General features: G+C 39.2%; 2 protein-coding genes across 2 annotated transcripts; one reads left to right on the top strand and one right to left on the bottom strand.

The window, feature by feature from the left end:
• On the top strand, positions 1 to 24,524 carry LOC149106786 (adenosine receptor A1-like). The gene is made up of 2 exons (XM_089298485.1): positions 1 to 1,921; positions 23,389 to 24,524. The coding sequence occupies exon 2, from the start codon at positions 23,396 to 23,398 to the stop codon at positions 24,350 to 24,352; it is 957 nt and encodes a 318-aa protein (XP_089154611.1). The 5' UTR covers positions 1 to 1,921; positions 23,389 to 23,395; the 3' UTR covers positions 24,353 to 24,524.
• On the bottom strand, positions 11,714 to 13,617 carry LOC149106787 (zinc finger MYM-type protein 3-like). Its single transcript, XM_089298489.1, has one exon. The coding sequence runs from the start codon at positions 13,545 to 13,547 to the stop codon at positions 12,204 to 12,206; it is 1,344 nt and encodes a 447-aa protein (XP_089154615.1). The 5' UTR covers positions 13,548 to 13,617; the 3' UTR covers positions 11,714 to 12,203.
• Positions 24,525 to 25,837: the final 1,313 nt, after the last annotated feature.

Below are 25,837 nucleotides of genomic sequence, written 5' to 3' on the forward strand. Positions count from 1 at the left end.
CTTTAATCGAAATTCGTCGAAAAAGGCTGGATTTAATGAAAAACCGCGTTTCCTTTAGCATTTAAAGAAACCGGAAGTGCGCCCGATAGATATTGGAAGTTACCCTATCAGCGCGTGCGCAATTTACACTACCAGCGCACTTCGGTAAGATCAGACAAAGCCACACGGAGCTAGTTTTTCTCTCTCTGTTGCTCCTGTTTATCTCTCTTTCTCATTTTGTCTTTGCTTGTACTTTTTTTTTGCTTTGTATTTTGTGAAACACAAAGAAAAACTTCTAAAATGTAAGCGAATTTGCAAGTTTTTGAGTTGTTATTATTTTCCGCGCTCAGGCTGACGTAAGTAACCGAAGTGAAATGTCACCTCCTTAGCAACGCGCGCGAGCGCGCGCATGAATCGGTTAATGGGCCCTTAAGATTTAATATTCGAAAACTTGAAAGGCAAACATTATCACCCAATGTGGAGCCTTTAACAATTTTTGAACCTTTGCACTGTATTTTTGAGTGTAGAGGTAAAAGAGATGATTAAAGCCGGACAGTTTAAGAGCCATCAAATTCAATAAATTTTACATGTTAAGCCTGCAGTTTGCCAAAAGAAAACTAGTTTTTAATTTTCTGATCAGTCTGGCAAGACCGTCGCTGTCTGTATATTCTGTCAAATTTGCGTGAGACATCGCTAGAAATTCACGTCATTCTTATGACATGGAAACTTCATCCGAAGTGACATTTAAAATTAAGTAGTTTTATCGCAACTCAGCTTTTATTCGGTTTTTTTGACGAAAATTTAAATAAAAAGAAACACAATGTAACTAATGAACGGGCAGTTTTCAATTCAAGATAGTCGGGCCATCGTAAAAAAGTTAGAAAGCAGATAAAATATTTATCATATAAAATGTATGCCATTCATTATTCATTTTGCTTTTTGTCAATGGAGTTAATTAACGATTAAATTGTTGCTGGCTGCAGATAATATTCATAATTTTGGTGCTTACTGACTTTCCCGCAATTTTCTTTTAAATGAAAGCGAAACTAAGGCAAATTACGCAGAATGTTAAATTTCGATTTTGCGTCCGGTCAAGTACATTCTCGCCATCTTTAAATCAGAAACTGTGTCCGAGGAATTTTTATCACTCGCGCAATAATTATAGTTTTCTACCTGTATGACTGTATGAGAGCAGGTGCTAAGGCGCAGTCCACACTACGTCGGAGAAATTTGATAACGCAGCTGTATTTCTACGGTTAGGCCTACCGTTCGCACTAGTCCGTCACGAAAATGGAGCTTTACGAAAACGCTCTTTAAACCGGTGGGATTTGAAAACGTCGGCTTTGCGTTTTAACCTTGAACGGAAAACATTTTTTAAAACCGAACCGTTTTCCAAAACAATGACATCACGATACTCATCAGTCCAAAATGACCGCGGCGATTGTTGCGTTTTTAATTTTCTCCGGCGTAGTGTGGACGGAGAACATTTGATGCGTTGTCAGAGTGAAAAGGCTGACGTTTTCAAACTTTTCCGGCGTAATGTGGGCGGGACCTAAATAGGAGCTATTTGCTCAAATTAAACCCAGGGTGACAGTTTAATACGCGTGAACAAGGACGTAACCATATTTCAGGTACCGAAGGGTTTAAAATGAAACCTTAGTATTGGCGAACCATACTCCGGTCGACCAAATAAGACAGGAAAACTTAATTCGCAAAAACTGGTAGTTTCTCTAACTGTTGTAATCAAAAAGAAACAAAATATGCTCGAAGGAACAAAGGTGGTTTGATAATTCTCTTTCTATTTATGAACTGTATTTTTTCAGTCTGCATACATGTCTTTCAGATCTAGACGTCTTGCATTTCTGTTGTGCGGTGGTTTATTTGTTTCAAAGTACGACTGAAAAACAAAAGTAAGACCAGAGAAAAGCAGGAGGTTAAAGAGGTATGTAATGTCCACAAGCTAGTGTTCCTAAAATTTTTGTTATTCGCCGTGTCTTGTTACAAAAATTACATACATCTTTAGAGGCTTCGCTGCAAAAATTTACACAAGTTGTAAAACACAGAGATAATTACAGCAAGCTTATATGTCAAGAAGGAAAACGTTAACTATAGTTTTGGGTGTTAAAATTTAACTGATTCGCAGTTTTGGTATTTGCATGTTTTATTCCAAGCACTTAACAAGTTATTTACTTTAAAGACATAATTCGGCGTCTGTAGTCTAAATGCTGGTAAATTTATGGAAAGCTAATGTGTAAAGGAATACCTTAACTAATGAGGTAACCAATCACAAGCAGGCAAGCATATACGTGGCAACATTGAAAGTAATAAACAAGAGCCCTATTGACTATGTAAGCAGAAAGAAGGTTCTGTATTTTTCTGTTAGCACATTTGAATTGGAGAATCTCTGCTGGCGATCTTGTTTACATTTTTCCTTATATTAGCACGCGGCAATGTCCAGAGAAAGCATCACGCTAAACACGAATTGACCACAAACGTTTAAAGAGCTTGTGAAACTTAGTAATTGGAGAAATGTTTGGGTCTTTGGGTGTAATATTCAAGGAGAAACTGGCTTTGCCAAATTTCTGGGTGATAAAATCTCTAATGAGCTCGTGCATTCGTTGTAAAATTTTAAATTTTTAAACCCGCGTCGCACAAAACGTATTCAATACACCGGGTCAAGTAGTTCACTGGAACAGTTAATCGCGCTGTGCCTTTTAATATTCAGAACTGATATTTTTGTAACTCCATGTGAATCTGTATCGCTTATGATAATGAGGAAAATATTGAAAACAAAGACTCTCCCATATATAGAGGATATTACACGGTGGCGAGAAGATATGAATTTTATGTTCGAGTGGCAAGAACAATATCTCACGAGTGAGCGAAGCTCACTCGTGAGATATTGTTCTTGCCACGAGAACATAAAATTCATATCTTCGAGCCAACGTGTAATGTTATTTTTATTATATGGAGACTAAATATTGAAACCAATTCAACAAAAGCAAAAGGCGGGAATCGTGACGTCATTGAACGATACGACACTCACAAAGGTGACATACGGAAAATACGCCACTCGGGTCCCGGATGAAGTGGCGTATGGAATCTACGAGTGGTTTAGTTCCCAGTAAAACACTCTTCTCCATATAATAAATAGTCAATACGTTTAACGAGAATAATGTTTTGAACAGCGTACAATCTTCTCAGTTTAGTGGTAGGTTGGCGTTAAAAGGCACTCCGGTTAGCTACTAGCACTGTCTCGCAAAATTTCGCCAAATTGCTCTTCAGATGCATGTAGGCTAACTGGAGTGCTTCTGTCTTACCATAGTTAATCACAGTAGAGGGAATGGTTAGAAAACTTGGCAAAGTTCTTTGTTGCATGTTTTTGTTGGCTAGTTTGGGGTTGACCCCGCACAAAACCTGGCAAAGTACGAAAGCTGGTCATGTGCGCTCATACAACCAACCAATAGAAGCAGTGCGACTTCGTAATTCATGCATAGTCTGCGAATATGAAACAAAAGATTTGAAGGGTCAAGAACCTTCCAACATATAAATCTTAGCCTGTTTGTTTGTTTCTTTGATGTTTACCGGGCTTCTTAACCATTTCCCTCCATTAACTAAGGGCTTATCGAGCCGAAAAGAAATCTCTTCTGACTCCGATTACGGTGACGCTAATAAGCCGAACGAATATTCAGGGTTTATATATTGTTTTGACGACGGCAAATGTTTCGTAATTGGTCGCAGGTAATACAAATTTAGCTTGAGTAGGTTCTCAGACAGATTGGCGTCCTGAGCAGATTCAGATAGCTACGAAATTGAAAGGTAAAATTAAATCCATTTTACCAGCCGTCGTTCCTGGCGCCGCCTCGGTCATTGCTTAAGGTTTCTAATTGCTTGGCAAAGACAACTCAGTTAGCATGCCAGCTTAACAGCTTATTTTGGCCTGTGCTATTCTGGGGAGCTAACATCTAATGTAATAAATCCAAGCAGTGTGTTACCAATAAATGCTGTTATCATTCGATGCAATTTTTTCTTCCTAGTCATTGGCCGAAAGTCCACCACGTGACCTGCAAATAGCTGCCTACAAACAATGGTCTGCTCATGCGGAGTACCGTCTAAACGTGTTTTGCTACAAATAATATTCTGCTCATGCGTAATTATAACCTCGCTCTTGTGTGAAAAATGGCAGATCGCTTTTTTGAGCTATAGATCAGAGAGTGATTTAAATATGAAAAAAAAAATGTTGCTCGATTGATAAAACAATTATTGAACTCAGTTATTGCAAAATATCGTGATTTTGTCAGTATCTCGCAGATCAATTATTTTCTTCAGCTTTCGGCTGCGGCACATTATTGATCTGCTCGCCACTGACAAATTACGATATTTTGCTCAACGTCGTTCAATAATTGTTGATTCTCCTTCTGCCCAGGTGCATACAGCGAATATAATATGAGTCGTACTCGATAGCTGAACGTTTTTGTCAAGGGAGGCGAGGCGAATGGCACAACAAGACACTATTTGAAATGCAACTCAACTCATTTTAATGCCTACTGCATGTAAGACGCATACAGCTGGAAAGCACATATTCAGTCCAAATATGGTAAGACAGGCCATATACGCAACAGGGGGCGTCTGCTGAGAAGCATTTACAAAGTCATTCTGTTTCGCGTGTTGCCAAGATCCACACTTTAAGGCATTGTCTAACATTTATTGAAAATTAAGGAAACTAAAACAAAACCCAACCAATCTAAAAGCAGTCAATAAACTCAACTCCAAATTAAAAAAAAAAAAAAAAAAAAAAAAAAAACAGTTGCGAGGGGCAGAAGTTTCTCTCAAGAAATCGCTCTATTTTTGGTGGTAACTAAGGCTAGATACTACAAGCTACATAACAAACAAGTTTACGATAAAGATCTATTCATCAAGTAACTGGAATCTGAAAATAAGGCTTAACTGGTAAGTTCTATTTCAGTCGTGTCAAATGTTTACTTATTCAAGTCTCAAAAAAGCCATTGAAATAGCTTTCAAACAGCACAATGCCATCACAACCGGCAAAATAGAACATGTTGTTCCTCCAATCTATTGGAACGTCGCTGAATAAAGTAATACCAACGAGATTAATGTGGCTAAAATTATAGACACTGTTTCCACGAGCTGGTCCTAAGCATTAATATTGGAAAACTTCAAAGGAAAACATTCTTACCCAACGTGGAGCCTTTAACAAATTTTGAACCTTTACACTGTAGTTTTGAGTGTAGAGGTAAAAGAGAGGATTAAAGACAATTTAAGATTCATAACCTTTAATAGATTTTAAAGCCTGCAGTTTGCCAAAACAAAGCTAGTTTTTAAATTTCTGATCAGTCTGGCAAGACCGTTGTGACCGTCTGTATATTCTATCAAATTTGTGTGAAGCATCGCCAAAACTTTCAAATTAAAAGTCATCCTTGACGCATTGAGGTGTCACCCAGTGCTGGGCTTAAAATCAATCCCAAATACTATTCGTTTTACCACAAGAATCTTTAAATAAAAGGAAACACAATGTAACTAATAAACGGGTAGGTTTCAATGAATGATGTTTGGTCCGTCGTAAAAAAAAGCTAGGAAGCAGATAAAATTTTTGTCATATAAAATGTATACCAGTCATTATTCATTTTGCTTTTTGTCAATGGAGTTAGAGATTAAATTGCTGCTGTCTGCAGATAATATTTATCATTTTGGTGTGTAATGACTTTTTCACAACTATCTTTAATGAAAGCGAAACTGAGGCAAATTACGCATAATGTTAAATGTCGATTTTGCCGTCCGCTCAAGTTCACTCTCACCATCTTTAAATCCGCTGTTAAGTTAGAAACCGTGCCCTAGGAAATTTTATCACACGTGCGATAACTATAGTTTACTACCTGTATGACTGTATGAGAGCAGTTGCAAAGGCCCTGTCCACATCACGTCGGAGAAATTTGTAAACGCAGCTGTATTTTTTGGGTTAGGCCTACCGTCTGCATTAATATCCGTCACGAAAATGGAGCTTTTCGAAAACGCTCTTCAAACTGGAGGAATTTGAAAACGCTGGCGTTTCGTTTTCGTGTGGACAGTACTGTTTTGCAAATGGATCTTTTTGAAAACGATGACATCACGATATTCATGTGATTTGCCTTCCCGAAATTTCCTCGAACACAAATCCAAAATGACCGGAGGTTGCTGCGTTCAGTTTATATTTGCATATTTTATTCCAAGCACTTTACAAGTTATTCACTTTGAAGACATAATTTGGCGTCTGTAGTCTAAACGCTGGTAAATTTATGGAAAACTAATGTGTCAAGGAATATCCTAATTAAAGTACTGAGGTAACCAATCACAGGCAGGCATGCATATTCCTGGCAACATCTAAAGTGATAAATCAGAGACCTGCTGACTATGGCTATGTAAACGAAAAGGTCCTTTATTTTACTTTCAGCACATTTGAATAGGAGAGTCTTCGCTGGCTTCATTGTCTGCAATTTTCCTCATTGAATTTGCTATACAAAAAATTAACTTCAAACATTTAATTAAGAGCTAGTGAAACTTAGTAATTGGAAATGTTTGGCTCTTTGGGTGTCATATTCCGAGAGAAATTGGCAAAAGTGCTAATAAGCTCACACAGTCAAAGATTTCCGCTTTTAAAGATTCTCCATTTTAAAGATCCCCGCTTTTAAAGATTCCCCATTTTAAAGATTCTCGCTTTCAAAGATTCCCCGTTTTAAAGATTCTCGCTTTCAAAGATTCCCCATTTTAAAGATTCCCCGTTCCCCGTTCCCCGTTCCCCGTTCCCCGTTCCCCGTTCCCCGTTCCCCGTTCCCCGTTCCCCGTTCCCCGTTCCCCGTTCCCCGTTCCCCGTTCCTCGTTCTCCATCCCATTCCATTGCTATTCCTCTATTCCCCGATTCTCCGTTCACCGTTTTAAAGATAGCCATTTATACAGGGCCCCTATGGATACCAGCCTCTTAGCTGAACGGGCTACCCCGTTTAAATAAAGTTTTACTTTACTTTACCGAGACGAAGCCGAGGTAAATATCTCATGAAGATTCAGTCACCAATGTTCACTAGGGCGAATCATTGTTTTAGTATAGTTTTCAGAGGTGAATGCCCGGAGCTGCAAAATAACGAACTAAACCAAGGAACCACAGAAGCAGCTGCTTGTTTGCATAAACGTATGCAGCGGTACTTGAAAACGCCGGCTTCGCATTTAAGTGTGGATGGAAAACAATTTGAAAACCGAGCTTTCCGAAAACGATGATGTTACACGATGATGGTGTGATTTTCCCGCCCAAAATTTTCCTCCAACACTAAACATTTGATACGTTTTGAGAGTAAAAACGCCGTTTTCAAATTTCTCCGCCGTAGTGTGGTGGGTGCCTCAGAAAAATAAATTTCCGGAGCTCGATCTGACCTGTTGGCGATCAATGAAACTACTGTGTCTACGATTCTTAAATGCCTTAAACACGAGGTTTTTAACGCATTTGTGGCTCAAGGTCGACAGTAGTCACTTTGAAAATTCCCCCCTGCTTTCAAATATCCTGGACTTGAAGCGATGTCTTTCGAATAAATGAAAATTTCATCTAACAACTGACTGCCATTTTACTTGCCAAAATGGCAAACGGTGGTGAGCTTTTTTCACCGTCAATGTAACGCCATAAGCCGAACTTTTCGACCAATCAGAATGTCCAATTCAAATGTTCACCTCTGGATATTGTACTCACACTATAAATCCTAGTATGCAGCCAGAGCAGCTCTTATGAGCTAGTATGTTTGTGGTGTTTATATTTCAAAAGACAAAGACACGAGTGAGACGCTAATCAATTCATGCCATGAAAACGGGAATTAACCGGACAAAGATGATTTCCAGTCCGTACTTCGCAGTCTCAGCACCCTAATGTAGCCACTTCTCTCTCGTGAGAACGCACCGCGCTAAACAGCAGCAGAATAAAAAATTACTGATGTCGTAAATTACTGGGAATGTCAAAAGAGTAATTTATTGAGTTAGAAAATCCTTATCTGACAAAAATTTTGCATATGATAATTATCAGAAAAAATCGATCCATTTAAATTTATGAGCTAACGTATAAAGAGAAAATTAACGCAACGTAAAGTAACGTAACTCATCGGATAAAATTTGCGCACTTTTTTCCCATTGGCGCTGTGGGGATAATTTTGATCTGAATTTGACCAAAGTCTATTTTTTTTAAGCTTCGTCTGGGTGAAAAATAAAATTGAACGCTTTTGGTCAAAATGTCCCATTACGCTTAGTCAATTATTAGAACATAAATCTGCTCCATTTGATCGTGTTTCTCACGATACTAAAGAATACGGAATTTGGTTTTGCATTTTCGTGCGAGTAATTACATGCAGGTGAAACTCCATGGTTTTTGTAGGTGTTAAGTGTTAAAGAGAAGATGAGCGGGATTAAAGTAATTTCCATATATTAGTGTTCACTGACTTGTCCACTCATGAATGTCTTGCGAATTTCTTTACGTCATGAAAAGTATCTGGAGGGGTCATTTTCAAGATTTATTAAAGTCCTGAAGAAGTGCCGTCATTTTATTGTCTAATCCAAGAAAAAACAGGCCTAATTACTTTCTTTTTCAGTAAACGTTTCGTGAAAGAAGAAATTCTACGAGAGGTTTTATTTACGAAGTAGTGCTATTTCAGCGGTTTAAGTCACGAATTTCTTTTTTACGCGGTAATTTATATATTCTGACAGGCAAGGAATACATCGTGAATGAATTTTATTGGCGGATTACTTCCGGGTAACTTTGTACTCTTGTTGTGGCAGAAAAGTCTGAATTTTATTATGTATATGCAGCTCTTTAGTGAAGATAACAATTTTAAGTTCTTTTGCATAACACGAGCGATCATTTATCATCATAGACGTGGATTTCACAACAAAAAGGAAGAGATATCGTTCTATCATGAATATTTTATGTTTTGTGAATTCAGGATTGGAGAGGATCTGAGACAATATCCCGTTTTCCATCTTTTTTTTCCTTCTCAAAACAAACACACACGTTGCAGACTTGTAGTGCCTCTTTTTGGGTCGTTAAAACCTATTTTACAGTTCCTCCTGATTAATGTTGGCGACATCTGTTTTGATCTCCAAGAACCGGCCGTTTTGAGTTGTTCTAGTAAGATTTTTAAAGAAGGTCTTACTGCATTTCATGAAATCAAAGTAATGTTTCTATCAGTCCAAAGTCAATTACAAACGGACGCAATTTGCATTGTTTGATAATATTTTCCATGAGGTTTTGCTTTTATAGTCATGGAAAGTTCAGTTGGTGTTCAAAATAATTCGAAACAACATTAAAAAAAAAAAAAAAAAACCGGCAGAAGTCCACCATCCACCATGTGGTCCAGTCCAATTGGATCGGATCCTAATTCTACCAAAACCTCATTAAATTTTGATAATTTATCTTGAGATCGGTTAAAATGTTCAGCGAATCGCTCTCTGATATCAGTTCTCGACCAAGCTGTCAGAGAAGTTACTTCCAGCGCCAGCGTGAGCTAGCTAGACTTACAATTAAGATCAAGAGCCAAGTGAGAATATTTAATTTTGTCACTCAGCAACTTTACGCCAAACATTTCAGGAAGGTAAGTTCAACTTTTTGTGCGTCGCTTTATTGATTGGCTTTTTGGCGGAAGAGGTTTTCCAGAAGAACCTTTTTTCTGTCCACGCATTGTTTGAGTCTAAGCACAAGACAAAAGTCGATTTAAGATGCTTAATAAATTTTGACGTTCGTGGCGAAAAACATTTTGCTAGCTTTAACTTGCAAAACTAGCATGAAAACTTTAAAGATTTGAGAGAATTTCGCAACTGGCGAAAGCCTAAATTCGACCGGACACCAAAGTGAGTAAAGTATTTAATAATTTACGTTTCACTAAATTAGAGGAAAATAAAATAAAATAAAATAAAATAAAATAAAATAAAATAAAATATCGTTTTTGGAGAGCCAGTTGCGGTGCGGGACTCTCCAAAATGACAGACAGACACTAGAGATACGCACAACCGAACAATGAATTCATAAAGTAAAAGATAACTTACAAAGGTGTTCAATTTACATTATTCCTTAATATTTAGAGATTCCATTGATAACCAAAAGCGACATCAACTTAAAATTGGAAACCAGACTAAACATATGTACGTACTTGCTCAACAGATATTTTCATTTTCAGTTTCAATGGAACGCGGTTATCTAGGAGTCGGTCTTGCACAACAATTTACACTGCGTGAAAGCCAAAATATTCTAGAGTATTCTAGACTCGAATATGTGATTGTGACGCAATAGAATCCTAGAGTATTCAAGCCGCACACAACACGTGACGTACACCTGAAATATTCGTGTCGAATATGGTGGAATACGCTCCGTTCATAATCGTTCGAGGATTTTCGTTAAAGTATACCACACATCTGTCGTAATCCTAGCGTATGACGGCGAATCCTCTGTAAAAAGAACTTTATAAAAGAAGGTAACAGTTCGGGTGCATAGCATTCTCCTGGAAGCAAAATTTAGACTATGAATTCAAAGTATATGCGATCTGCGCGTGTATACGTTTATCCTGGAATACGTGATCTTGACGCCAAAGCTATAGAATTCTAGAGTATTCAAGGCGTTTACAACCGTGACGTGGACCTGGAAAATTCTTATTGAATATGGACATACGCAGGAGCACGACCGTGTATTCGTTCGTTGACCAGAACTATTGTACTTTTTTGGTTCATGTTGTCGGCGCAGCGCATGTGTTTTGCTTGAGTCAAGAAATTGACACGCTTTGTTGTAACTTCGAATTCCACTCATTCGGTTTTGACCGACGCTTTCGGGGTAATCACTACAAAGCGATTTCTCTTTGTGTGACCCGTCTCGTCTGAAATGGTTAACACAGCACGAAACCACAAATTGGACACTACGGGATACGTAAAGTTCCGCAAAGTTAAACTGATTAGAGACACGTAAAGCTGCGCAAAGTTTGGTTAGTAAGAGGAATCAAGTTCGTTTCGGAGAAGTCTTGGTGTATTCAGTGGAGAAAGTCCCGAGACCTACAGACAAATATCTTTTCTCTGTGGGATGAGTTTAACTCCGGAGCCCGCAGGCAACGAAACTCCTAAATAACGGCCCAATAGCTTCCTCAGTCGACTCCCTGCCATCATATCAACATTGCATTACGCTTGAACAAGAAATCACAAAATGTATTACGGAAAACACTTTAATCAGATTTTTTTCCTTGAGGTTACTTTTGAAACGAAATTGACCTTGAATGTGTTTCGAAACGACTTGTAACGAAATGAGAGAAACGACCTACATCAGCATTCTGAGTGTCCGACCTTCAACAAGCACGGATCAGCGGTTTTCCACATTAGATACCAGGTTCTCTCGGTTCTCGCGCCATTTTTTTGGCGTCCTTTTTGAAAGGTGTGAAATGTTGAAGCTTGCACCGTTCTCTTGGTCCTTTTTCACTGTTTAAAAACTCTACTTTGGCGGACAAAATTCAGTTTATCTTCACTTCTTCTCTGTGCACGATTTCAAGCAGTTTTTGGTGGCATACAGCTGATGAAAACATCGATACATACGGAGGTACGAGTCAACAACAACAGGTAAAACGTAAGCCATTGTTGTCTTCCCGGGTTGTCTTGTACGTACGAGTAAGTTAAGCTTAAGTTTTCAGGGTAAAGTTCAGTTGTAATGTTTGCTTAAGATGTGTGGAATTGCCTCTGGTTGTAAATGTTTCTTTATCAAGCAGAAGTTATACATTGGAAGTAAATGTAACCTTGATATCAAGAGGGACAGCAATGGGAATGATGGTGAATTAATAATGGTAATTGAATTGAGTGGAGTGCAATTTGGTCTGAAATCATACGCGTGATTTCAAAATCGAACGAGCGCGCAGCGCGAGTTCGATTTGAAATCACAAGTATGATTTCAGACCAAAATTGCACGACCCGAAGTTCAATTACCACTTTATTAAAGTCATTTTGAAATCGCACAGTTTAATAGCCCAGTACCAGTATTTATTGAACCAATAGCCGGTTTGTCAAAAAGCGGAACCGGAAACGCGTTTACATCTCATTTTGAAAACATGAAGACTTACATGTCAACGTCATGTGTCAAAAACTCATTCGAGCGTAACGAAGGAAAAACACATTCCATCTCAAGCGGTTAAAATTTGCTCAAGTCATTAGCAAAACAAAACAGTCCACTTGAAAGTTCAATCTTCGTCATCCGACTCAATGATGTAAGCCCTCCGTTTCTTCCGTGGTTCTGACTTCTCATTGACGTCTTTGGAGTAGAAATTGAACGTGCAACCCGTGTAACTCGCCGATGGAACGGGGCTGCCAGAAGAAGTGAAAGCTGCCATGCGGTACTGGAACTGCGAAGGAAAGCTTGGTGGAAATCCGGACCATCCAGTTGGCTGAAAATCAGGATTGAAGCCCATCATTGCCTGATGTATTTGGCCTTGTTGTTGGTGAATAGGAGCCAGTGGTGCTCGTTGGCGCTGGACTGCAAGTGCTTGATTGGAGGTTTCATTTGCACTGGTTTGGTTGGAGACCTCGTTTGGACTTTTTTCGTTATGCCCTTCTTTATATCGGAATTCACTGATTATGTGAGACAGTTCTTTCCTTTGGTTCTCATTTATTTCATCGTAGTCGTCTAAGGAAGATTCACGAGCATGGCCTGTTATTTCGCAGATGACATTGCGTGGTTGACCAGAATTCTTCAGTTTTGACACCAATGTTTTCCTCATGCTGTGGTTCGTCAACTTCTTATTTGTCTTGAGACAGGAGGCCATGGATTTCATGATATTGCCGATGGTGTTTTGTCCCATTCGAATTTTGGTGTACCAGACATCTGGTGACTGAGGACGATTTATGACGCTCAGATAGAGAGGCCCTGTGTCCTTCATTCCCTCCGGTCGCTTAGACAACCAAAGCTTCAAGAGCCGCACTGGATCGGTTTTTCCGCCGTCGGTGCTGTACATAACCTGTGGTGTAGTTCTTCGCCTGATTGACAGACCACCGCTTCGTGTTTTGGTTGGACCTTCGCAGAACTCTACGACTTCAGTGCCATCTTCTTGCTGTCTTATCACAAGGTCCTCCACGTACGCGTCGTAGTGTTCCTGGCGACCGCGTAAGCCAAGTTGTTCAGTCAAGTTTTTAAAGTTCACATTGGTCAGTACCTTTCCATTGAAATCCCCCAGCTGACCTTTCTCCCACAGGGCAGATTCCTCGTCTGGTGTTAGTGGCTGGGCTTTGTTTGGTCTCTTACCCTTTCCTTGCTGGCGCAGAGAAAGTGGCTTCGCGTTGAGGACTTCTTGTGAGTTATGGAACTCTCTCGATCGCACGATACTCAGTGGATAGTTTTTGTCCTTTAGATGACGTTCAATCGCACTTTGCATGATTTTCAGTGATTCTGGCTCGTAATCATCTCCGTCCCTTTTTTTCGCTTCGGCGTAGAACTTCGTCAGGACCTTGTCTAACTCTTCCGGCGACATTGTTTCGATGCTGACATTTTCAAGATGGCGGGACTTTGCCCAGCTTTGGAACACGTTCATCCACTGTTTTGTAGAGCGGGACGTATTTTTATTCACTGCAACAGACTTCAGCTCTTGTATTTCATCGCTTGACACTACAGGAAACCTCGAGACGTCTACTTCATTGGTTGTCTCTGGATTTGTTGCTGTGTTTTCTTCGTTTGTTTCTGTTTTCCTGGACTCGGGATCACACGGAGCTTCTTCAGCAGATGGTAAAGAAATATCGCCAAAATAATCGTCACAAACTATACTGAAAGTTGGAAACGACTCCCGGAAAAGTTGATTTTCAGCCTGGAGGAGCTGTTCATCATCATTTAGATAATGTAAGTAATTAAATTCATCCATTTTTCAAACTTTACGAAATTTTGGCAACAAAAGTTGCCAAATTTGCCAAACAATGGCTTTTTTGTCTTTCATTTTCCTGCAATGTGATTGGTTAATTTAAAAAAGCCTTGAAAAGTGATTGGTTGTTTTGTTTTAGTGTCCCATTCTCATTGGCTGAGAAAAAGATGCGATTTGGAGCAAAAAATAGTGCGATTCGTGAATAAATCGCACCATTGAGAGCCAATCAGATTGCAAGGATAGCCAGTGATTTCAAAATGGATTTAATAAATAATGGTAATTGAACTGAGTGGAGTGCAATTTGGTCTGAAATCATACGCGTGATTTCAAAATCGAACGAGCGCGTAGCGCGAGTTCGATTTGAAATCACAAGTATGATTTCAGACCAAAATTGCACGACATGAAGTTCAATTGCCACTTTATTAGATCCATTTTGAAATCGCACAATTTTATCGCCTTAATTTGTAGACTTTTGGTGTATTGTTCCAGTAGCCGGTTTGTTAAAAAAAAAAAGCGGAACCGGAAACGCCTTTACGTCTCATTTAGTATGCAAAACGATGTCATGTGACGAAAACTCATCCGAGCATGACAAAGAAACAAGCGGTTTTGAAGTCAGAAGGAAAATAGTCTGCTTCAGGTATAAAAGTTCAATTCTCGTCGCTTGAATCAATGATGGAAGGTCTTTCTTTCTTCTGTGGTTGAGGCTGAGACTTTTCATTGTCTTTGGAGAAGGAATTTGAAGGTGCATCCTGCGTAATTCTGCGATGGATTTCTTTTGAGTTGTGAAACTCCCTCGAGTGCACGATGCCCAGTGGATGGTACGTTTTTTTCTTTCATACCGTTTAATTGCATGATTTTAAGGGAGTCCAGCTCGTTATCATCTCCGTTTCTTTTTGTAACCTCGGCGAAGGACTCAATACTCAGGACCTTGTCAAGTTCTTGCGGCGCCATTTGTTTCAAGATATTTCCAAGATGGCGGGACTAACACCAGCTTCGTAAGACGTTCATTCATTCACTGTTTTGTGGAGCGGGGTGTATTTTGACTATGTTTATTCACAGCGACAGAGTTGAGCTCTTTTGTTGCTTCGTTTGAAACTACCAGAAACCTGGAAACATCTATCTTCTTGAGATGGCCCTGAATTTGTTGTTGTGTGGTTTTCGTTTGTTTATGTTTTACTGGACTCGGTATCATACGGATTTTGAGCAGATGTTGAAGAAAAATCGCCAAAATATTCATCAAAATGGACACTGAAAGTTGGAAACTTCGATTAAAGTAGGTGTTCAGCCTGAAGGAGCTGATAATCGTCATTTAGAAACTGTAATTAAGAGTCCCTGTCCATAAAAATGGAAAATAACTCGGCAAGGGTCGAAAATTCGATTTCGCTCATATTTTTATGGTAGATAGGCTAGGGCATGACAAAAACTACTGGATAGTTTTTTTTGGCAAAATATCCTTTTATTTCAAAGAAATATGCAAATTACCAAATTCCGTTAAAATCGTCATTTGACGCACCATTTTATTAAACAAGTTTGAGAGCCTCGCATGCAAAACCACATCATTCTTCCGTCTTTAAAACACTCAAATATTTTTTTGCAATGTTTAAATGTGTACTGGGTTGATTTTAGGGAATGTTGCGTTGTCTTTTTGGGTGCACAATAATTAAATTTCGAAGACATGTATTTCATTCACTTAAAAGTACTTCGTGAATATAATTAATTTTCACCATGTGCGAAACCTTCAAACGGACCAAGCTTCTGGTGGTTGAATCGCAGAAGGATGGTCTACAGATTCCTGTAAAAATTTCTTTGGGCAAATGATTGTGAGCGACGCGAGAGCTTTTCAAAGTACGTCAAAAATGCAAATATTTGACCATCCGTCGTCAAATTTCAATTTACGGGTTAGGCGTATATTTTAGCATGCGCCACATGACTTGACCTATGTTAAGTTGAAATAGACACAGAGCTGATAATTTCGAAATGTTCTAACCTTATTTGCTGTAAAAGGCAGGTCCAAAGCCGATTTGATGTGTTTCTAGTCGACTCTCACCATTCGTCGCACATAAAGCAGATCTTTGCTTTTGTTTACACAAGGTTAACGTCCGATGTACACCGCCTACTGTCAACCTATTATTGGTCGAATACTATGAATCTGTGACCATCTTTCTGCGCATATGAACATCACTGTATCTAAGTCTAAAACGGCTGAGTCATTTGTAGATAGTTGCTTGCTTTGCGCTGCGCCAAAATATTGCCTTTGATCGCTTGCTGACCATTGCTGACTGGCGCAGCACAATCTTACAGCAGTTATTGTTCGTCACGCAATGCTGTCACGGCATATGCTGCACATTTTGATCTATTTTCTATGGAGTACTCTCAGGATAATAGAAACAATTAAATCATTGTTCATCTGTTTTTTCATATATATAATAATATATGTGTATATTTATATAATGATATTCTATGGTGTACGTGGCTTCGGTCCAAATCACGTTTGTTGTACGTTCTGATGTTTCAGACAACAGCTGATAAAGCTAGTACCTGTACTCACTAAAATTTTAAGAAAATCGCCATAAAAAAATTATAGATTAATGAAGCAAGAACTAGCTGAAATAAAAATAGGAAATCACAACGTGTCTAATTGGTGAGAAAAACAGACTAAATTTAATAAGTAATTACGTGAACAAATAGCCCTGGCCATGCCATTTTATTTGGCGTAGTTTGTTTGCTTAGTGGCGAGGCATTGGTATGTAACAGAAAATAGAGGACTGTTGTCAATACAGTCCAAAATTATCGTCAGTAAAATATTGTTAATAAAACACCTATTGACCAGTTACCTCCGCGGCCATCATTTGGTCATTCCGATAAGGGTTTCATTATTGTCTTTACCCCTATTAAGCGGCCACCCAAAATTTAAGAACTTTGTTTTGGAAAGGGCGATGGCAGATAAGAGTCTGAAATTGAAGGTGCATGACGAGTGATAATTCAAACACACGTCTATCATGATTGTATTGAATTGACTCCATGTTCGCCAAGAAATTTATAGCCCGATGGTGAAAAATTAAATATTCAAGGTACACCAACCTCTATTTAAGCGGTCGCCACCCATTTCCCCGGGGATAGCCCACTGTATTACATGTAAACCAAAAATAATTGCATAGCGCGAAAAGACCTAGGTATGAGTTTAGCGTTACAGTATTACGCAGGGGCATGGTAGGTAGCGGTGTCCAGTAAAAGATAACAACAGGGGCAATGGTAAATTATTCATTCTTTTCATTTCTTAATTTAATCTCTTCCTGCTCAACACGATTGTGTGCTCCCAGTGATTCCAAGCCTTACGGAGCCTTACGTATTAGGATAGAAATTGTCCCGCCCCTACCCCCTAAAATGGGATGACAGAATTGCGTGACGAATAAGGAACCGCTGCAAGCAAGGATTCAAGCCATCAAACCATGATGATCAAACGTAATATTTTGGTGTAGTGCAAAGCAAGCAACTATCTACGAATGACTGAGCCGTTTTTGACTTAGATGCAGTGGTGATCATATGTGTCGAACGAGGGTCACAGATTCATCGTATTCGACCGTTAAATAAGTTGACAGTTGGCGATGTACATCGGACGTTATGTAAACAAAAGCAAACTTCTGCCTTATGTGCGACGAATGGTGAGAGAAACACGTCAAATCGGTTTTGGACCTGCCTTTTACAGCAAGTGAGGTTAGAACATTTCGAAATTATCAGCTCTGTGTCTATTTCAACTTAACATAGGTCAAGTCATGCGGCGCATGCTAAAATATACGCCTAACCCGTAAATTGAAATTTGACGACGGATGGTCAAATATTTGCATTTTTGACGTACTTTGAAAAGCTCTCGCGTCGCTCACAATCATTTGCCCAAAGAAATTTTTACAGGAATCTGTAGACCATCCTTCTGCAATTCAACCACTAGAAGCTTGGTCCATTTGAAGGTTTCGCACATGGTGAAAATTAATTATATTCACGAAGTACTTTTAAGTGAATGAAATACATGTCTTCGAAATTTAATTATTGTGCACCCAAAAAGACAACGCAACATTCCCTAAAATCAACCCAGTACACATTTAAACATTGCAAAAAAATATTTGAGTGTTTTAAAGACGGAAGAATGATGTGGTTTTGCATGCGAGGCTCTCAAACTTGTTTAATAAAATGGTGCGTCAAATGACGATTTTAACGGAATTTGGTAATTTGCATATTTCTTTGAAATAAAAGGATATTTTGCCAAAAAAACTATCCAGTAGTTTTTGTCATGCCCTAGCCTATCTACCATAGGAATATGAGCGAAATCGAATTTTCGACTCTTGCCGCGAAATTAAGAATTTGTCTGATTTTTACAGGCAGGCACTCTTAATTACATTCGTCAAGTTTTTTGGAAAAAAAAACCACAATAACAACAAAGTTTTGGCAATACTAGTTGCTAAATTCTCCACACAATGGCTTTTTGCCTTTCATTTTCCTGAAATTTTATTCTTTACTTTAAACTAATCTTGAAATCTGATTTGTTGTTTTGTTTTACTGTCCCATTTTCAATGGCTGAGAAAAAGATGCGATTTAGAGCAAAAAATAGTGCGATTTGTGAATAAATCGCACCATTGAGAGCCAATCAGATTGCAAGGATAGCCAGTGATTTCAAAATGGATTTAATAAATTCACGAATCGCACTATTTTTTGCTCCAAATTGCATCTTTTTCTCAGGCATTGAGAATGGGACAGTAAAACAAAACAACAAATCAGATTTCAATATTAGTTTAAAGTAAACAATAAAATTTCAGGAAAATGAAAGGCAAAAAGCCACTGTGTGGAGAATTTCGCAACTAGTATTGCCAAAACTTTGTTGTTATTGTGTTTTTTTTTTTCCAAAAAACTTGACGAATGTAATTAATTACAGTTTCTAAATGACGATTATCAGCTCCTTCAGGCTGAACACCTTCTTTAATGGAAGTTTCCAACTTTCAGTGTCCATTTTGACGAATATTTTGGCGATTTTTCTTCAACATCTGCTCAAAATCCGTATGATACCGAGTCCAGTAAAACATAAACAAACGAAAACCATACAACAACAAATTCAGGGCCATCTCAAGAAGGTAGATGTTTCCAGGTTTCTGGTAGTTTCAAACGAAGCAACAAAAGAGCTCAACTCTGTCGCTGTGAATAAACATAGTCAAAATACACCCCGCTCCACAAAACAGCGAATGAATGAACGTCTTACGAAGCTGGTGTTAGTCCCGCCATCTTGGAAATATCTTGAAACAAATGGCGCCGCAAGAACTTGACAAGGTCCTGAGTATTGAGTCCTTCGCCGAGGTCACAAAAAGAAACGGAGATGATAACGTGCTGGACTCCCTTAAAATCATGCAATTAAACGGTATGAAAGAAAAAAAACGTACCATCCACTGGGCATCGTGCACTCGAGGGAGTTTCACAACTCAAAAGAAATCCATCGCAGAATTACGCAGGATGCACCTTCAATTTCGTTCTCCAAAGACAATGAAAAGTCTCAGCCTCAACCACAGGAGAAAGAAAGACCTTCCATCATTGATTCAGGCGACGAGAATTGAACTTTTATACCTGAAAGCAGACTATTTTCGTTCTGACTTCAAAACCGCTTGCTTCTTTGTCATGCTCGGATGAGTTTTCGTCACATGACATCATTTTGCATACTAAATGAGACGTAAAGGCGTTTCCGGTTCCGCTTTTTTTTTTTAACAAACCGGCTACTGGAACAATACACCAAAAGTCTACAAATTAAGGCGATAAAATTGTGCGATTTCAAAATGGATCTAATAAAGTGGCAATTGAACTTCATGTCGTGCAATTTTGGTCTGAAATCATACTTGTGATTTCAAATCGAACTCGCGCTACGCGCTCGTTCGATTTTGAAATCACGCGTATGATTTCAGACCAAATTGCACTCCACTCAGTTCAATTACCATTATTTATTTCAATTTTGCCTAATGGAGAACTGTTGAAGCACTCGATAATAAAGTGTGTGGGGACCTTTATAATTTCATGACCGCATAGTTCTTTTGTGGTACAACATTTAGTGAAAACGTCGACCATATGCGGTTTTTAATAACGCAAATCTATTATTACAAATGTCCAGTAAGTGAAATATAAATGAAATCTTTTTATGGAAAAAACACGTGACGTAAGTCTTTGCAGTAATTCCGACAAAATGTGTCCCTAATTGCAGGCTAACCGCGTAAGGTTGTCTTTTTCCACTAAAACTCTTTTAAGCTGACTTCGGGACTCCGACTCGACCCCATATATCAAAATATACCCTGCGAGAAGTTCCCTTCTATTTCTGCCCGGTGGGAGACGAGTGGAGAACTTCTGCTCACACCTGCGCTCGATTTTCCATCATACGTGCACCAACTACGTCAGCATGTCGCATGTGTCAGGCTTTTTCATAAGAAACGTACATGCGCAATTATTTTTTTTAGTTATTTTGGATTCCGACTTAAATTCCGACTTTTTCACCGTTTATTTGCAAGAGAAACTACAGAAATTCGATTAAGCTCTAGAAGCACCAGGTGAAAACGAAAGCAGGCGCCGAATTAAACTGGATTCATTCAACCTCGCTGTAGCCCCGCGCGTGCTTCGAAAGTTGCACACAAGCTGACAAAAACCCTAAACTCAATAACCAGTCTTTTAACCTTCACATGATGCTCCTTTGATAACGAATAGCTTGTTAAGATGAAGCTACTGTTTCTGGAGGAAGCTATATTGTTGCACTCTTCTTCTCTTCTGTCTGATGCAAAAGTACAACAAAAGTAAGGGTTTCATAGCATTTTTGTGCAGTTTTGAGGCGTAACCAGCGTTGCTAAATAGCTTTGTCCTCAATTAAAACCCAAAAAATTATGAGGAAAGACTGTGCATCAATATTGATATTAATCTTGTTCAAATTCTTCACGTGAGACACGTCGAGTGTGAATCTTCGTCTGCCATTTTGATTTAAACAAAAATCAAAAACCGCTAACCTAACAGCCCGGCTGCATGCATCTTGCACCAGCTTGATCTGCCCCACGGGGAGAGGGATCTGGTTTCTTTTTCACAGGAAATTAATCAATTGTCTACTAAAACATTGTGAAATATGGAAGCAAGGCCAATTTAAGCACTAAAAGCAGCTCCGGTTTCTCAAAATTGATAGAAAACTAGAAATTGCCCAGAATGCAAAAAGTTGCTCGAAACGAAAATGTTGCTCGAAACACAAGAAGTTGCCAAAAAGTTGCCGAGCAACTTGTGGAAAACCGTCGCTATAGTTTCCGTTGTGCTTTTGCTTGTGCTTGTACTTATGTCGTAGTGAAAACCAGGCTTTGCAGCAAATTAATTTTGAACAGCCACAATTAACCACTATAAAACAAATAAACAAACCAACAGATAAGCAAATAAACAAGTAAATAAGCAAAAACAATAACAAAACAACACCTGACAAAAACAAACAAACAAACAAACAAAAGAACCGAAACCAAGTTTAGCTGGATCCACTATTTGTTCGTTCCTTTAGTAGGCGAAAATGACGACAACACATTTAATGCAGGGAGTCGATGGACTAGCATCCCATCCAGGGGGGAGTAGAAATACTCCTAGTCACTTCATGCTACTGAAACCTGGATAAGTTCCAGCCTGATTGGCCACTTGGCTCGTATGCAGAAAATACAAAATCGCAAGTAGACGCAACTAGAAACCTTTCACCGTTTGGCCACCTAAACGCTCTGTTTTTTTTCTTCTGCCATTAACAGTGTCATTTTTGTTCAAGACAAAGCATATAAATCCCACGACAAAGGCTAAGAGCTTAATAGAATTTCTTTTTTTAATAGTTTAGACTAAAAAGATCCAAAATGTTATGCCATCGAACTTCCACATTGTTCCCTCAACATTTGGACTTGACTTCTTCCGCTGCTGTCGACCCTCGAATAAAAAAGGTAGACTCCAGCTTGAGGTGACTGATTAGTTGGCCAGAATCATAAATTTTGGCCTGAAGGTAAACTCGCGCCTATCTACATGAGATACATGCTGTTGTGGCAAGCCGTAGGGTTTGAGTCGGCCCCGTGACTTTGAGAGCATCACTGCCGGCGTGAAAAATCACTTTTGCTGCGGTGCCTCCCAAATGTACATAAAAGAAGGTTTAGATGAGATTTAGAAGAACAAACAAACAAACAAACAAACAAACAAACAAACAAACAAACAACACGCTTGGAAAAATCGGCTAAGGCCGAGTTCAGACGTCGTGCTTTTGCCGTGCCGAACTAAATTCAGGAATTAAGTTCGTCAAAAGCACGGCAGAAGCACGGCGTCTGAATCAAACTTTTGAATTAAGTTCGGCAAACAGTTAAGTTCGACAAGCTCTGCCGTGCTACACGACTCTGGCACTGCAGCGATTCAAACATCGTGCTTCTGCTGCGCTACACAAAATTCATAGATTATATCAATGTAGCGAGATTGCGTTCCCACGGGGAGTTAGGAGGAGAATTGTTACGAGGCATCAGTAAATCCTGAATTTGATTCGACTCTTGCACGACGTCTGAATCAGAGTTGTTTTCCTGCGGTGTTACAGTCAAACCTAATTGCAATTTAGTTCGGCACGACAGAAGCACGACGTCTGAACTGGGCCTTATCATGTAGATCGATCATCTCTTGATGTCCAATCTGTTCTATACAAAGAGGCGCTCCAATAATGTAACAAAATTGTACACTTTTGGACTCGTTTTTAGCTGAGTATCAGTCCTTAAGCTTCCTTATAACCTTCTCAGCCGCTTTATTTAATTAAAATTCAGTACAGGTGTACTTCTTATTGTGATGTAAACGGCCGTAAATTATGCTAGACCATCCTCTAGGAAAACTACGAGGGCAATCACGTTCTTCCTTGCATCTTGTAGGAAGTAATTAAGGAATATAATCACATTAATAAAAAATAATAGCAAATAAGTGAAGAAATTTTTAACGATATGACACTCCTAACATGATATCAGCTCTGGGTAACATTTAAGTCATGATGTTATTTTACGGCCCGCTTTGGTTGAGAGGGATGTATTGTTTCGTATGGTAAAGGAGCAATTGATTGGAGTAAATTTGATGTAATTTAAGAACGCTTGTCAAGACTTTTGCTATTGTGTTTACATTCTGAAAGGAAATAAAAGCTTAAAAATATTTGCCCCCGATTTGATATCTAGTTTAACCATCTCTCTGACTTAAGATGCAATCAAAGTGAAATGTCAATATCAGCTTTATATTCAACTAAATAGATCCGTCAGGTCATGTTTATGACTTTGTCACGCTTAACTGTAATGTGCCGGAGATAAACAGGATTAAGCTTCAAGATATTACACAATTATGAAATCAAAACAACACCAGCACACTAACTTACATGCGACACACGTTGCCTATTTAATGTTACGACTGGCGGGCTTCGTTAACACCAAACGGTGAAATGATGGTGTTTGCAAGTCACTGATGATTTGTTCGTTTTCTTGTTGTATCGCAGATTAACCATGAACAATTCCTCAGTTCACCAAAGACGAGTACCAACCACTCTCTCGAGCGTGCAAGCTGCATTCTGGGGAACGTCATACAGTATTGTGGCCATCTTGATAATGTTGGTCAACACTGTGTCCATTACTGCGTTTATGAAAACAAAACCACGTCGAAAGCATACCCACTACTTCCTGATCAACTTGTCCATTGCTGACTTCATGGTCGGAGCCTTGTCCGTTCCTCTGTTTATCTCCTACCTGGTGCATCCAGAGACGTGGAACCAGAGCCTCATGTTGCCGATGATTCATTCAACAGTGGATATCTTGTCTGGACTTGCGTCTGTGTTCACTCTGGTGATTGTGTCCCTAGAGAGGCTCCTGGCTGTCTCGATTCCATTCAAATACAGGATGATACCCAGAAAGGCTTACTTCTGTTGTGTTGCGGCGGCGTGGTGTCTCGCTGGATGCGTGGCAGCCATTAGCATTGCGTTTTACTTGCGGATTGTGAGAGAAGCCTTCTACACCGCTGTGATTCTCTCGCTGTCCTTGTCGTTGACTGTAGCCTGTTTTGCTTACATAGCCATCATTTTTAAAATCAACCAGAAAAATAACAGTGCAAAAGATAAGAAGGATTTAACGGTTGAACGTCGGCTGAGCATGACCTTGCTGTGTGTCACGGCTATTTTCGTCCTTTCGTGGCTTCCCTTTCAACTCATCTTTATTTTAGTTCACTTTTGTAAGACATGCGTCTTTTCTGTGAACACTGTGTTCTTTATAAAGCTGTTGCACTACAGTAACTCTTTCATGAACGCCGCGGTGTACACGTTTAGGATTCCAGAGTTTAAGGAAGCCATCATGGTGTCAATTCGTCGTCCAAAACCCCGCAGTGAGGGTCGAGATGTGCTGCTGCAAGATATGACCTACCACAGTACCACGTCAGCGACTCGCGTTCCTTCACAAAAGTCCATTGGTTAGTCCTTATAACACCGCACGGGCAGCTTCGCTTAAACCCGCCCTGATAGATGCTCGGGAAGCAAAAACATGCAACTAGATTTAGGGGACTGCAGTTTTGAATTATAACGAACATGTATGTGCTCATAAGAGCTTGCAACAATGTACTTGCAGAATAAAGTTACCATGGTTTTTATCTGGCATGTCCTTCATTGACAGTTATGATACATTTGTTTTTACTACTGCAACCCGCCCGCTGTGCCATTTTAAGACTTAAAATAAAAACGTTTTTCATTATCCTAGAAATATTTAGGTTACTTAATAATAATAAGTGCAGATGGATAATAAACAATGTTGTCCAGCTTTAATGACTGTCACGGTTAATTCTTATTATAATAACTGTTCTGTTATTTTTACGCTTCTTCCATTTTATTTACAAATGTCGTGTAAGAAGGGCACCGCGGAAATACGTTTTTTTGGGAAGCGATACAGTATTTTGCTGGTCCGCGGTACACCTTAACAAAATAACCTGAGGGGTTATTCTCGCAAGCGGCGTGTCAGTGGTAATTTAAGTTATGTTGTGCACTAAGGCTAAAACCAGGCAGCTTTTGTGTGGCTGTAGCGGTGTTCTGAGGACACCGACTTCTCAAGTTTGTTGAGCTGGTGGGTATAAATCGGTATGTCAAAGGCATTTCGATCACATTCGTCAGGAAGACGACAAAAAATGAACGCACTCGTCTACTTGGGGGCCCGGCCACTCGGTACTAACCGAATTATAGACTAAGCTGGCCGAAGCAGTGCTTCGTATAAATCAGGGACACGTTGTTGCAACAGGTGTAGGACTGAAGCGCCCAAAGGGTTCAAAAATTGGTCTCAACCCGAGGAAGAATTCACCGAGGTATGCGTTATGATACTGTACTTCGGGAAGGCTGGCGAAAATAAAATATTCCCTTTTCACATTTATTTTTGTTTCTTTGTCTCTTCTCATAATTTCGAATTGTTACAGTTCTTTATTTTGTTTTTAGCTCCTCCAAGGTGTGAAAACTGCTTTAAACTAGTTGTAAAGATATAATCGATAAAAGCGCCGTTTTTTGTCACTAACTTGTATATTTTAGCAAAACTTTTCGGCTGACTCTTAAGCCTTCATCAGTTAACCGCTTGATGTTACGCGCGAATTTAAAAACTTTTTTAAAAACTAGTTGCAAAGGTGTTGGGATAAAAAACAAAAAACCGCTGAAGGCTGAAGGCCTGGCTTGCAAAGCTGTTAAAAAGGTAATTAAAAATACATGAATGTTATTGTATGACAGAAAAATACCTACCATAAAATCTTGGTGATAACAACTCACAGTTAATTAAAACCCCATAAATGGATTTCATTTTCAGTTATAAACAGGCTACCCCCCCTGTATTTACACAATTAACAATCTTCTGATTATAAGGCCACCCAGGTTATGAGCCCATCCCCTTGGAACATGAACCTTTGTATAACTTTGTAAACACATGTACTTA

The sequence above is a fragment of the Orbicella faveolata genome, unplaced genomic scaffold, assembly GCF_042242905.1.
Source record: "Orbicella faveolata isolate gen_17 unplaced genomic scaffold, um_ofav_v1 contig_3, whole genome shotgun sequence".
Lineage (NCBI taxonomy): Eukaryota > Metazoa > Cnidaria > Anthozoa > Scleractinia > Merulinidae > Orbicella > Orbicella faveolata.

Bases quoted from the DNA above. Each gene is read 5' to 3' on its own strand.
- LOC149106787 (XM_089298489.1), bottom strand. From the start codon at position 13,547: ATGAACGTGTTCCAAAGCTGGGCAAAGTCCCGCCATCTTGAAAATGTC.
- LOC149106786 (XM_089298485.1), top strand. From the start codon at position 23,396: ATGAACAATTCCTCAGTTCACCAAAGACGAGTACCAACCACTCTCTCG.